The sequence below is a fragment of the Xenia sp. Carnegie-2017 genome, unplaced genomic scaffold (genome assembly GCF_021976095.1).
Source record: "Xenia sp. Carnegie-2017 unplaced genomic scaffold, XeniaSp_v1 HiC_scaffold_16, whole genome shotgun sequence".
Taxonomy (NCBI): Eukaryota; Metazoa; Cnidaria; class Anthozoa; order Malacalcyonacea; family Xeniidae; genus Xenia; species Xenia sp. Carnegie-2017.
Genome location: NW_025813469.1, coordinates 14,698,768 through 14,714,157, shown reverse-complemented (window position 1 = coordinate 14,714,157; position 15,390 = coordinate 14,698,768). Strand labels below are relative to the sequence as shown.

At 36.5% G+C, this 15,390-nt stretch overlaps 1 protein-coding gene across 1 annotated transcript; it reads left to right on the top strand.

The window, feature by feature from the left end:
- Window positions 1-92: 92 nt before the first annotated feature.
- Window positions 93-13,569, top strand: LOC124436155 (bromodomain-containing protein 9-like). The gene is made up of 22 exons (XM_046986079.1): window positions 93-241; window positions 390-604; window positions 1,347-1,480; window positions 3,169-3,260; window positions 4,136-4,202; window positions 4,328-4,472; window positions 4,906-5,015; window positions 5,380-5,441; window positions 5,484-5,488; window positions 5,576-5,859; window positions 6,404-6,500; window positions 7,026-7,095; window positions 8,524-8,637; window positions 8,787-8,922; window positions 9,664-9,772; window positions 10,120-10,197; window positions 10,792-10,828; window positions 11,193-11,280; window positions 11,731-11,873; window positions 12,162-12,202; window positions 12,471-12,642; window positions 13,214-13,569. The coding sequence occupies exons 1-22, from the start codon at window positions 190-192 to the stop codon at window positions 13,315-13,317; spliced, it is 2,355 nt and encodes a 784-aa protein (XP_046842035.1). The 5' UTR covers window positions 93-189; the 3' UTR covers window positions 13,318-13,569.
- Window positions 13,570-15,390: the final 1,821 nt, after the last annotated feature.

Below are 15,390 nucleotides of genomic sequence, written 5' to 3'. Positions count from 1 at the left end.
GTGCACTGCATGTAATCTAAGAGATTTTTCACGTGACTGCATTTTATGAGCAGTTACATGACGTCTAAATTTTGTTCTACATAAAACTGCAGGCTCATATATCGTGATGTATTGTTTGAATTATAAAATGTAACTACATTTGCAAAAGCTTCGGTCCAATCATCTTTTTTATTTTTACCATGAATTGAAATGGGCAAGAAACATAAGAAGCATCATAAGAAGACATCTGATATTGGGAAAGGTGTGTTTATTTATTAACTAGATGGCTGGAATGATCACTTTGGATGAAATGGCTTGACTATAACTTTACTGCATGGTCATGGATTCATCGTGTTAAGAAATGGTTGTTCTGCTTCATTTACTTAATTTCAGCCTTCCAATTCGTTTAGCATCAAGTAAAAGTGACGAACCACCAATAAAACTGGTCTTGAAAGTTGGAGCACCGGAAAAGACTCCCAGTGAATCAAAATTATCAAAAGAAAAGAATTTCCAGAGAGTTGACGTGCTGAAAGGTAAAGATCATTCCACAAAGAAGAAAAAGAAGAAGAGATCATCTTCTAAAGAGCGCAAAAAAAGAAAGCATGCTGAATCCATTGATGAACAGGTAGTTTATGGTATTTTTATCTTGCTGTTTGGGGGATGTTCAAAATGTACTTGCAATATATTGTAAATACTTAAATGAACCGGAGTGTAAAGCTTGTGTTGTATTCTCTGATCTAGCTGTGCAATTTTTATCTATGTGGGCTCTTGACCATCTAAATATCAAATCTGGGTGTGCAGTTTAAAAACTTTCCAATCTGGTGGTCAATAGAGACCAAAATTTTGTATTCTGCTTGGAGAACGAGAGTATTTTTATAATTTCTTGTATGTTCATATAGCTGTTTCTTCATACAAAGTTATGCGAATCAACTGTGATGTTGGATTATGTGTTATAACTGTATAAAAACACTATTGCTGATGTGTGTTTAATGAATATGAAAAGTTTTTCAAAATATGCATTGTTGTAATAGTTTTGCCTGTTGCCATGATTAACTTTGCTAGGGATTTGATTCATTAAAATTATGTATTGTTGTAATAGTTTTGCCATGATTAACTTTGCTAGGGATTTGATTCGTTAAAATTATGTATTGTTGTAATAATTTTGCCATGATTAACTTTGCTAGAGATTTGATTCATTAAAATTGTGTATTGTTGTAATAGTTTTGCCATGATTAACTTTGCTAGGGATTTGATTTGTTAAAATTATGTATTGTTGTAATAGTTTTGCCATGATTAACTTTGCTAGGGATTTGATTCGTTAAAATTATGTATTGTTCTAATAGTTTTGCCATGATTAACTTTGCTAGGGATTTGATTCATCATCCACGGTTGAAAGTAATCTTGACAAACCAAAGAAAAAAGCCAAACTAGACGGACAAAGACTTGATGAAAACAAACCAACCATTCCAAAAATACACATTAAACCCATTGAGCCTCCCAAGTAAGTTTTTTTATCCATTATAGATTATTTGTGATTATTTAGATTTTATAATATGGTATTTTGGTTTCAAAGGAAACATGACAGAAAAATTGATTTATAAGAATTTGTGTCATGATAAAATGAAAGTGAATTGAACCTCTGAAAGTTTTGCGGTTTCATCCAGTTTTTTTTATCAACATGATTATGAAATGGTTCCTCAAAAGTAAATTGCTAACTTTTCCCGTAATATAATACTTTCATGTTGTCGTCTTCTGTTTGTCTCAACAAATGTATTTTCAAACTCGTTACATCACTGATTATTATCTGCTTGTGTGCCCTCTACAAACAAAATAACCAGTGGTGTATAGCCAGCCTGCAAATTTGGTCCTGCTATGTTCATTTTTCTGTGTTCACTCATTGTAGAAACAACAGATTTCTAAAGAAATGAATAATGTTACTCTTCTAAAATTTACATAGCAGAACAAATTTGCATGCTGCTACGGTACGGATAGAAACCCAGAGTTTGTTTAAAAAACGAGAAAGACAATTATTTACAGGTTTGCATCATTAGTCGTTCAACACTTGCGGGCAACACTTAGCACGACCAAAACTTGCGGGCTGCTTACGCTTGCACACTGGCTACGCCACTGTAAGTAGCTTTTACACAACCATTGATATTACATTGTAGAGAAAAAGAAAATTCAATGATTGTTTGAAGCTAAAAGTATGGTTACATGTTTATAGATGTAGATCGTCCAGGTTGGTATAGTCATGAGAAGGACTGTTTTTGTTGTTGTTGACTGACGTTTTGACAACCTTAGAGATAGTCATCTTTAGAGGCAAGCTGGGAATACAAGTACAAGTTACTCCTCGCTTGACTCTGAAGAGGACTACCGTAAGGTTGTCAAAACGCCTGCCAATACCATCACCAACAGCCCTTCTCCAGCTCCACTAACCTGGACGACATGACAATATAAACTTGGACACTTCACCGTAAGCCAGCGTACGCTTATTTGTATGTATTTTAGCAGACCCGTGATTTTACTATACTCTGTACTGATTGCTTTCTGACAAAGTAGTCATGGCAACGCATATTTTTCTGTTAAACGCACAACTTTAATGAGACTTTTCCCAAAGTAACTCGTAGTCAATACCGAAAGGTAATAATTTTCGCCGTGTTTTACTGTGGTAATTCGTGGTTAGAATTTTGTCAAGGCAACTTGTAGTCAACGTCAAAATTTAATAGTTGGTGATGTAGTTTTGTAACAGTAACTCATGGCTAGAATTATAACGATAAAATAATGTTAAAATATAATAGTTAGTTGGTTAATTTTTGCAATGGTAACTGGCAGTCAGAATTATACGTAGTGAGAATTTTATCGTGATAAATCGTGGCCACCATCAAAATTTATTCATCCAGTGGGGCAGTTTTATATAATTGATAACTTGTTGCTAGAATTACCAGGAGAATTTTACCAAGTCAAACATGGCCAGGTGTGTTAATGAGAAATGAAATAAATCTATGAAATCTTTACGGTTGATTCAAATTGCGTTTTTGAAACTTTGCACCGTCCATCGATCCGTAGTTATTTTGTAAGTGCAAATAACTGTTTTGTAATGTTTCATCGAAGGATTTCTTTTAATTACGAGCTTTTCGAGTTCGATTACAATTTTGGAAGTTTACAATAAGTGCATTGTTTTGTTTTTAGATTTAAAGAAATCAAAAGCCAAGACCGCAAGGTAAACAAATGCGCTGAACTGGAAAATGAAGAAACTGAAACGCATGGTGTTTGTTCGGCATGTAATCTGTGCAAATACATTTTTCGCAAGCGATTCTAAGATTTCTCATGTATATCAACGGCAGGATAAGAAGCCTGCTGATTACTCTCTTTTTATAATCAGTGAGCAGTAAAATAAGCATTTATGCTTGTGCTTATTTGTTTTAAATAATCTGTTTGTATCGGCAGTAGGCTTCTCTTCAGGGTAGCCAGTAGCAGGTTCGCAGAAGGCTTAGTAGGCTTCTCTTCGGGAAACCAGTAGCGGGTTCCCAAAGGCTAAGTAGGCTTCTCTTCGGGGTAGCCAGTAGCAGGTTCCCAGAAGGCCTAGTAGGCTTCTCTTCGGAATAGCCAGTAGCGTGTTCCCAGAAGGCTAAGTAGGCTTCTCTTCAGGGTAGCCAGTAGCGGGTTCCCAGAAGGCTAAGTAGACTTAGGTACCTGCAGGCCCGGGCATTCGAGAGTCTGTGGCGTAGTATCTAGACATAATTTGTTTTAGTTTTTGCTATTTCAGACCGTTTATATGCTGTCGAAACTGTACGAGTTATTGAATATTGATGAAAAATGGCTTTTGTACTATGTCCTGTTTAATTGAAGTAGTGGGTTTTCCCAGTTCCGCCAATCATTTCCATGATTTTCGAAACTTTTAACTTTAAAATGAACTAGTTTTTATATTATGAGTTACAAATACAAGGAAGGCAAACGTCATCAAGGGACTAAACTTAGTGGGAAAAAGAAATATGACTTACAAGTTAAAGGTCCACAACTTGTCCTAGCCTGCAGGCCCGAACTGGGGATAGCCCACCTGCTTTTGCCTGCTTATACCCCTTAGTACCTATTTTTAAATTTACCTGTTTAAAATCTACTGCTACTGTAAAGCTACTTTAATTGTGTTCTTTTGTAGATTTTTACGATGTGGAACCAACTTCTGTGTTGTTATGTCTTGGAAACCTTCATCAATCATTGCAAAGGTAAATTTTTATCACAGATTCCAGTTTTGACGGATTTTTCCTGTTTAATTTATTCTTGCAGGTTTTCTTCTGTACCGTTGTTCTTGTCTGCTCCCAAAAATCTTAAGGTGTATGCGTTTTTGCAGGAAAGATGTGAATGGTTTCTTTGCTTATCCTGTGAATGACGTCATGGCACCAGGATACTCCAGTATCATATCGAGACCAATGGATTTTAGTATGATGAAATACAAGATTGATACTCACGCATATACGTCACTTGAGGAATTTCGGGTTCGTATCTGTGCTGTGTTGCTTTGCTTATTACCAAATATCTTTTATCTTTTTTATCGTGTGTCTTCTCATTTATCTGTATAGGTTTGTAGATGTTAATCGTAAATAAGCATGCATGGTTATGAAATATATATTATATATTGTTCCATTAGTGTATGCATAAAATCAACTGAATGTCTAATGTATCTTTTTAAAAACAATGAGAATAAAGTAAATGATAAAAACTCTAAGAAATAATAAAATAATTTGGTCTCGGGCTTGCACTGATCTGCTCTCAAGTTCACCCAAAATTGTCCTCGGTTTGCATCTAGCCTGTGCAAACACAGTAAACATCTTTTATTTCTTAACTTGCGAACGAAATATTCAACAGATCAGTTTTTTCAAATACAATACAGCCACTTTGTGTAGGGATGAAATTATTTTGTCTCTTTAGGATGATTTCAACCTGATGTGTAACAATGCTATGATTTACAACACAGCAGAAACAGTTTACTACAAAGCTGCAAAAAAATTGCTCCAAATTGGTGCGAAAATGATGAGCCGGTGCGTATTGTGTAATACTTCATCTTATCTAGAAATATGAACATTGATATGTGGATGCTGTCTGTGCCAAGTTTTTTTAGCAAAAACTGAAATTTTTGAATTTTTTAGCATTACTTTGCCAGTTGTTGATCAGTTTTCGTAAACTTGCTGTTCATTATGATGTTGGGCAATTGCTGGAATTAAGTCTAATATGTAGATATATCTATTTCAATTTAAATATGGACTATTCGAGGTTTTACTTCATGTATTTTTCATTATTTTTCCTTTGCAAAGTTCGTGTAATACTTGTTTAGAAGACGTTGTAAACTTCCATTTTTGCGGATGAGAATTTAGAATTGACATGAACTTTGTTTATCGACTACAGGAGAAGTTTCGTAGAATTTAGACTTGACATGTACTTTGTTTATCGACAACAGGAGAAGTTTCGTAGAATTTAGACTTCACATGTACTTTGTTTATCGACAACAGGAGAAGTTTCGTAGAATTTAGACTTCACATGTACTTTGTTTATCGACAACGAATTTAGACTTTGTTTATCGACAACAGGAGAAGTTTCGTAGACTTCACATGTACTTTGTTTATCGACAACGAATTTAGACTTCACATGTACTTTGTTTATCGACAACAGGAGAAGTTTCGTAGAATTTAGACTTCACATGTACTTTGTTTATCGACAACAGGAGAAGTTTCGTAGTCTGTATCGTGCGATTGGATTGGATCCGCCAGCTGAATCGATAAGCTTCAAGCGAATCGAGGAAGATGCGGTGATAGATGTGGATACGGTGGATGGTATAGGGACACCATTGCTGACCGCGAGCAAGAGGAAGGATCATATCAAGTCAAAGTAAGATGAAGTGCTAGGAGTTTGGAGCTTTTCAGTGTTTACCACCGGGATTGATTAGGAGGAAACAGTGCATAGCCAATTTACGAAGTTTGCGTTATTGATTGCGCTGATTGCATTTCATATAAAATGGTTTGCCAACTTCCTGCTAAATATTCTTTGTTTTCGAAGAGTGTTCAGGCCTCCTATGAAACTTCCCTTTTGTGGAAGTCAGTTTGCAGACCCTGACAGATGATTGGGAAAGTTCGGGCTTTGCTTGACTGCATATATTATCGTGTTCAGTGACGTTGTGTCATGTAGCATAAATTACTCAACTATGGCGGTTCTTTGCTTATCTTATATATACTAAAGCACAAAGAGTGGTTATTTCTTAATCGAAGGAAAAATTGACGATTCATCGCATGTTTTGTTTTTTAAGTGATGGAAAAAACTTACGAATGATATTTGGTAGCATTGAAGTCAAAATTCAATATGAAAAACTCGTTGAATAATCTTGCTTGTACTGAAACACTGATTTGTTGTTGAATTTTTTCTTCTCTGCTTGCAGGAAACGGGCAACTGCCGGTCAAAGAATACAAGCAAAGGCAGAGGAAGCCGCGCGAAAAGCTGCCGAGAAATTGGCAAAGAAATATTCAAACAGCAACGTTAGTATATTGACAATGTTATTTTGCTAAAATTACATGTTGGTAAATGTAGATCGTCCAGGTTGGTATAGTTCTGAGAAGGACTGTTTTTGTTGTTGTTGACTAACGTTTCGACAACCTTAGCGGTAGTCATCTTCAGAGTCAAATGAAACCTTAGCGCCACTACAGGAAATGTTTGGGTGTCAATTGTGTATTGACGTAAGAACCAGATAACAAATACGGCTAACCTGATGTTTACTCCTCATTTGACACTGAAGATGACTACCGCTAAGGTTGTCGAAACCTCAGTCAACAACAACAAAAACAGTCTTTCTCAGGACTATACCAACCTGGACGATCTACATTTACAAACATGTAAAAAGTCTATCTTCTACTTAATGTTCAAGGAAAATAAAGTGCAAATGTTGCTTGGGAAATTATAGTATTGAGATTAAGATTGAAATGTGAATTTTTTTAAAATATACTACTGACAACCCTTGGTGTGTTACGCAATCATATTTTATTGATCGTCTCACACAATTATAGATCGGATTCCTTCGTACAGACTCGGAAGGCAACACAAGTCTGGCTATTTTGAATCCATGCGCCGATTTAGGTAAGTTTCAGATGCTCCGATGCATTCTGTGGCGGATTACTAATTGGGGGCTGTAAGCTAAGACAAAGTTAAGGGCCTTTAAGTGGTTCCGATGCATTCTGTGGCGGTTTACTAATTAGGGGCTGTAAGCTAAGACAAAGTTAAGGGTCTTCAAAGTTAAGTGGTTCCGATGCATTCTGTGGCGGATTACTAATAGGGGCTGTAAGCTAAGACAAAGTTAAGGGCCTTGAAGTGGTTCCATGGCGGATTACTAATTAGGGGGCTGTAAGCTAAGACAAAGTTAAGGGCCTTCCAAGTTAAGTGGTTCCGATGCATTCTGTGGCGGATTACTAATTGGTAAGCTAAGACAAGTTAAGGGCCTTCCAAGTTAAGTGGTTCCGATGCATTCTGTGGCGGATTACTAATGGGGCTGTAAGCTAAGACAAAGTTAAGGGCCTTTAAGTGGTTCCGATGCATTCTGTGGCGGATTACTAATTAGGGGGGGCTGTAAGCTAAGACAAAGTTAAGGGTCTTCAAAGTTAAGTGGTTCCGATGCATTCTGTGGCGGATTACTAATTAGGGGCTGTAAGCTAAGACAAAGTTAAGGGCCTTGAAGTGGTTCCGATGCATTCTGTGGCGGATTACTAATTGGGAGCTGTAATCCATGCGCCAAAGGTAAGAAGTTTAAGTGGTTCCAATGCATTCTGTAGCTGATTACTAATTAGGGGCTGTAAGCTAAGACAAAGTTAAGGGCCTTTAAGTGGTTCCGATGCATTCTGTGGCGGATTACTAATTAGGGGGGACCTGTAAGCTAAGACAAAGTTAAGGGCCTTGAAGTGGTTCCGATGCATTCTGTGGCGGATTACTAATTAGAGGGGTCTGTAAGCTAAGACAAAGTTAAGGGCCTTTAAGTGGTATCTATTCCTCTCACTGAGTTCAGTTTTTCTTTGCTTTGCATTTCCTGTTAGTAACTCATAATGTAGAAAATGGGAAAAATTCTTTTTAAAGTTAAAAAAATTTCAAAAATCATTGACATGGTCAGGGAAATAGGAAAAGGCAATAATTCACGAGTTCTGAGCATTTAACATTTGAAAAGTAGATAATACGAAAGCCATTTTCCTCTGCATTCAATTGCTCGTAAGGTTTCAACAGCGTAAATTATCTTAGTTAAGCACATTTAGCTAGCAGCCTAGCCAGGAAAGTAAAAACTTCAAATCCTAATTGTGTCCAGATACAAAGGGCCTTTCGAAAGCCCGGGTCTGTAGGCCTAAGCCCGGGTCTGTAGTCGAAAGCCCGGGTCTGTAGGCCAAAGCCTAATCAGCCAACTGGATAATCCGCCCCTGGATGCATTGTAGGAAAATATCTCCAATATGCATCGCGTGGCTCTCATAAAGTGCAAGAGATATCTGTAACGAAAGGATTTTTGTAGACACATTTGTCTTTACACAGAGACCGGAAGTTATTCAATACCAGTAAATCTGGCTTCGCTCACCGGAAAGCTGACCACCGGAACTTTCTCAACGAACGTCTTTAAGGAGGACAAGAAAAACAAGATGTCCCCAGGTACTTCATGTTTGTTGCAATGAAACTTCATATTGTAGACTATCTTCATTGTTATTGCTATTACATAAAGTATTTTGTGTGATTCCCCGTCTTCAACCTCTAAAGATAATTGAGGCCTGTGTTTTATCAATTGTATATTTCTTGCGTAGTGACTTATTTGAAGTATGGACCATTCAGCTCATTTTCACCAACGTTTGATTCATCAATGGCAACCATAACAAAAGAGGATTCAGATCTACTTTTTAGTGTATATGGGGATAGCACTGGGGTATATTATGCGCAGAGGTAAGATTTCTACATCAGATCACTCCTTTTGAAGGCACTAGATAGAGGTATATAAGCACTAGACTGGAGTATATTGGAACTCAAGTTTCAACATCAGATCACTCCTGACTAAGACACTAGACTGGAGTATATAAGGACTCAAGTTTCAACATCAGATCACTCCTGATGAAGACACAAGACTGGTGTTTATAAGAACTCAAGTTTCAACATCAGATCATTCCTGATGACGACATTAGACTGGAGTATTTAAGAACTCAAGTTTCAACATCAGATCACTCCTGATGAAGACACAAAACTGGAGTATATAAGGACTCAAGTTTCAACATCAGATCACTTCTGATGAAGACACTAGACTGGAGTATATAAGGACTCAAGTTTCATCATCAGATTACTCCTGATGAAGACATTAGACTGGAGTATATAAGGACTCAAGTTTTAACATCAGATTACTCCTGATGAAGACATTAGACTGGAGTATATAAGGACTCACGTTTCAACATCAGATCACTCCTAATGAAGACACTAGACTGGAGTATATAAAACTCAAGTTTCAACATCAGATTACTCCTGATGAAGACATTAGACTGGAGTATATAAGGACTCACGTTTCAACATCAGATCACTTCTGATAGACAATAGACTGGAGTATATAATGACTCTAGTTTCAACATCAAATTACTTTCATCGAATCCCAAAGAAGTGTTATGTTAACCTAAAACGTCTGTGTTGATGTGTGTTTAGCCTTCAAGCTTTCGTGAAAGATAACGTGTTTGCAAAAAACTATGTCGATTGCGTTTTGGACGGATTGACGGATGGTGCTCATTCAAAATTGATGGAGAAACTTAAAAAGGTCTGGTTCTTCTTTTTTGCAGTAGAATATCAGAGTAATCGATATAATTGATTAACTTTTTGAGGAACATTTCACTAAAATAATTATAGTATTCATATTTCATAAATATCTAGTCATTGGTACAGTTTTCATGAAAAGGTTTCTTGTGTTGAGAAAAATTCAGATGAATTTTTTTATATATATAGAAGTCTTCCCGTCTAAGTTAATTTTTGCGCGTTAGTGTGAAATGACTGTAAACATTGCGATCAGTTGCATCCATGCACATGCGCACTTGTAGTGTTTGCTTTCGTCATTTCCGTTTGTTTTTGTGCTTTTGTGGTATGCTGAAAACAAACTTTAATGTTTAGCAACTTGAAGACGAAGAAGAAAAAGAAAAAGAGCGTATAAACGAGGCGAAGACGAAAGAAGAGAAAGAGAAAAACGAGGTAATGTTGTAACGTTAAACGTATTGTACATTCTTATAATAGAACGGGGGGGGGTCAATTATTATACGGGCGATCTCACTGGTTTACTGACAGACTTTTACTTTCGGAAGTGAAGGTAAAAGAACGATAACATCGATCGTAAGTGAATTGATGAAATGCTTTTCTCGATGTTTATATATTTAAAAATGACCGAGTGTTTACCGACCATTTTTCATATCATGGGGGGGGTGGTAAGGTATTCAGATTGATGGAATTCAGTCGTTTGAGTATTACTTATTTCAAAGAGTGACTGAAGTCGTAAAGTTCCATGTTACAATCGGAATTATAGTCTTGTGTTTCTCTTCTTTTGCGGACCATCTTATGATGTTATATTAGGTTTAAGAAAGAGAAATTTTAAAGGATAATGAATTTGTTAATAATGTATTAAATTTATGATTCATTCATATGACCATACAAGGAATTAAATTTAAGGATGTATTTAATTATGTTAATAATATATTCAATGTTATAATTTACACAGATGCCCATAAAAGGAAATACATTCAAGGAGTATTTAATTGTTTCAATGACTTATTCAATTTACAATTTATTTAGAGAAACGCAAAAGAAAATGAATTAAAAGAATTGTCAAGTGAGTTTATCCGTCTTTACTTAAATTTCTTCTGTGTCTACAGCTCTCTTGCTAACCAGCATGTGATGACACAAATGTTTATAACTGCACAAAGGAATGTACTTGTAGAAAAAGTCAATTTACCAGTGTATAGCGACTTTTCAATGTTTTATTTGCCTTTTGAGACAACGACTTTACCTCGTTCAATCAAAAAGGAAACGCAATATGTTGAGGACAATTTTGTGACTCTTGTTCTTCGAAGTTATAAATCGCAAACTGTTTAACCAGGCCTGAATTTAAAGTTTTTTGAGCGAATGAAGATTCAAATGCACTTAACGCACTTGACAATCAAATGTTTTCTAATGAGTTTTCCGTTTCTTTTCAGCGGTTGATGTCGAAGCCCTTCTGTCTTTAGAGAAGGAAGGAATTGATGTTTCATTTTTGAAACAGAAACATAAGACATCAGCTAACCAGTAAGTATAGCTGCTTAACTGGCTTCCTACATCGTCTGTCATGTCAAGCAGGGGCCAGGTGCACGAAAATCGAATAGCGCTATCCATTGGACAGTAAGTTTTATTGAACGTTTTAAAACCTCCCAAAAGTGAAAAATATACGACTTGGACTGAGCAATCACTTAAAGAAAATATTGCTTCTAAGATTACAAAATTTCTTTGTCATAAGAAAAATATAAACACCTTCTTTATAAAGTTGAAAATTTTACCATCCAATGGATAACGCTATCTGGGCTTCGTGTGACCACCCCGGGTGTCTGCCGCCAGAGCAGTAGATTAATAGTTTTTATTTTAAAGACGGGAAAGAAATTTCTGAAAAATATTTGTCTTAGTTTATCAAATCACAATAGTTCTTGTGCGTCGCCAGTTCCTCAATATTTTACACATAAAAACAACTAACATCTTTATTAGTTCTCTTCAAGACAATCTTGACCGGGCAGCTGATCTCATTGCCAAACTGGATGCAGTTCAATCGGAGAGATTAAGCCAAGTGAGCAAAGACGGTGTGACACCTAAATCTGCGCTCAAGCCTTCAGAAAATGAGCAGAAAATAGGTATGGTACATTTGAGGATAACTGGGGCTTCTTTAGCTTGCGTGCAGACCCAGACTTCCCGAGAAAGTTTGTAGGAGTCGGGGTCTGGGAACAAGTTAGGGATCATGTGTTTTTTGTCTCGGGAAGTTAGTGTGATGAAGTCTATAAAGTAAAAGGAACAATGTCTGGTCGATCCCAGTCTTTCCACGCGTCCCCGAAAAAGTTTATCGGCCATTTTGTTTGGAAATATAATTTATTTTTGTTGGGTTGAGATGAAATTTTCATATGATGAATATTTTGCATTATTAGCCGAAGAAGTGACGCAAGAGCTAACAGATTTAACATCAAAGGTTTGTTTACTTTGCTCAGTTGTGCCTTGTCACTGACCTGTATATAACTACCTGGACGAAGTAACTCTTATTACCAGAGTACTCGTGGTACTCAAATAAAATATTGAACTGTGCCATGTCACTGACCTCTATATAAAATCTCCATACCTGGACAAAGTATTTTATCCAAATTATAATTAGCTTGTTTATTAGCTTGCGGTTTGCTGCCAAAAATGGCAATAGTTTCCGTTCCTTTCTCCAATCTTAAAGAAATCGATGTACCTTGTAGGTTTACCCTAAAGATGTCGTGAACGCTGAATGTCTGCGCAAGGCAACCGGCATTGGAGATATATCTGAAATTGTCCGGAAAGGAAAAGAGCAATCTGAAATGGAAGTACAACTGGCTGCTGAAGCTATTGAAACTGTTTTTAATGACGCAACAATGGAAGATTTAGATAAAGGTAGAACAAAGCTGTATAATTATCTTGTTACTACAGATATCTGATTACATCACAACAACGTGATGTTATTTTCTATGATATTAAGATATGAAAGAAACTGGAACTGTGTTTTGAAATATCATCATAGTCTACAGTTGATCTTGTAGTTTAGTTGGTAGAACATTGAAGACAATGATTATCTTGTTACTATACCTGAGTATATCACAACAACGTGATGTTATTATCTATGATATTAAGATATGAAAGAAACTAGAACTGTGTTTTGAAGTATCATCATATTCTACAACTGATCTTGTAGTTTAGTTTGTAGAACATTGAAGACATTGATTATCTTGTTACTATACATGAGTACATCACAACAACGTGATGTTATTATCTATGATATTAAGATGTGAAAGAAACTAGAACTGTGTTTTAAAATATCATTAAAGTCCACAGTTGATCTTGTAGTTCAGTTGGTAGGACAGTGGGGACAATGATTGTTACCTATATATAATCATTAGTCGCTTTGAAAGCTCTGCTTTTGATCATTAAAAAATCTTACATGAAGTTATTTTCTGTTTCATTTTAGTGATATGCGAAGCGGCCCGCGAAGTCGAGGGCTCGATGGGTCTCGATGTTCTGGACGAGTTAACTGCATCACTGGACGACGTCAAGCAAATGGAAGGCATATAAAGAGACGCGCTATCTTAATCGTGCATCTAAAGACGTTGTGCAACTTAGTAAATCGTGCATGTAATCACAAAATAGGGAATATGCAGTATGTACTGTGCATGTAATCATCTTACGTATTATATTAATTAAAATTGCGCAACTGAAGACGTTACATAACTGGGTAAGTTTTACATTTTATAAACAGTCCTAAGGCATTGCATGTATTTATTTATGTAAGAATTAAATTCGATGAAAAAATGAGCTAGGACTGTATTTTGATGGATTTCCATGTAATCGAGTTCAATTCACCTTGTAACATTTCTTGGATGATACACTTCTCTGCCTTGTTCGACTTAAGACATTGAAGATTTTTCGCGCTGATGTGCGGTATTGCACGTGATTGTGGTATGGTTTTGTGTTGTTTACTCGTCGCTGGCTATTTCACAGCATGACCGAGGTATGACATCTTAAACAAGCGATAAATGCTCTTTTAATATGCGGAAATATGTTTGCGTTTAAAGATTTGTCATTCGCATCTTTTTGTTTAAAGATATCTTTGATACATGAGGCAATAATTGTTGAGATGTTTCTCCATACACTTTCATAATTCAAATGTTTGCAGTGATTGTTTTATATTCTCAAAGTAACTTTTCAACTATGTACAACAACAAGCAATGAAATTTCTTTAGCTAAGTATAATTCTAAATTAATGATTCTTTATTCGCGCCAAGTATTATTCGACATTATACATCGTTCTTTGTACATGCATGTACAAGTATGTATAAGTATGTATATAAAAATGTATAGGTATGTTGATATATGTACATGATTGATAAATTGTGGTATTGTACGATTCTACAACTTGAAGAGTTTTTTGTCAGTAATATTCTGAAATAAGCTGATTAGTTTCAAAATCTATTTTTCTATATGTACAACCAAACGCCAATAAGCTACAATGAATTTCTATTCAAAGCAAAATGAACAAAGCTTTTGCGGAAACTTCCTTTTTTGAGAGTCCCTCGAATACTTTGACGCCTTCGTATTCATACTCGTCATAAAAAACTTCTTCCATAACATGCATACCGTGCCTTCTGATCAAATGATTTGCCCACCTGTTCGCCGTCACCTGACAGTAAACCGCTGTATTTTCTTCTAAGCCCGCACGTAAGAGGTCCGTGAGGTTTTCCACGATGCCTAAAGAACGATAATCTGGATTTGTAGCCGTATGTGAGACGAAGAAAATAGAGTTTGTTTTTGCATATTCGTCTAGCAATGGTTTCGCTTTCTTATGAACGGACTGCATCAAGTCTAATCCCAACTGACACATTGCATCCCCATCATGAATTTTGTCTTCTTCGTAAACCTTGCTTTTGTATTCTTCTGTAAACATAACGCTCACTACTTGCTGTGGGTCGTTGTCTTTAACAGCGACCAAACTATAGCCTTGCTCCATCTTCCTGTGCAGGGTTTCGTGGGGGAAGAGAGCACTGAAACTCTTTTCCATCAAGGGAAGACGCATCGAAGTTGGGAAAGATGGGTAGAAAATATCGCCCAGGACGTTGATAATTGGCTCATTGTTCACGACGAAAGCCCGAGCGAGTAGTTTTCTGATTTGCTTCAAACAGTGTCGTTCGTCCAGGATCTGAAGACTGATTTCTCGTGGAATTTGTCTGGCCTTTGCTGACTGATCCAAGATTTGTTGCATCGAACTCGCCTTCCTTCGGAAATCCGTCCTAGCGAAGCGGTTCATGGCCTGTGTTAGTTTCGAGAACTTACTAAACATTTTGTTATCAACACCTTTTGCTAGCTTCGAATTGTCGAGTTGTTTGCAGTCCACGGAGAGAAATGTAACTAATGGTTTGGTCCGCTCTCAAGGTGTTTTATTTATAACTGTGCTATGAGAGATTTTTTTATGGAACCCTAACGCTTTAAACAAAATAAATGCTTGTAAAACAGCACTCTTTCAACTTGCCTCCCTCGCTTTTACTGTCAATTGAACAGCAGGAGAACTTTTTGCAACATCGATAATTATGTTCATTTTAAGATCCAGTCGTTCCCGGTTCAAACTACATTTACGTTTGGCCAATGGAATGT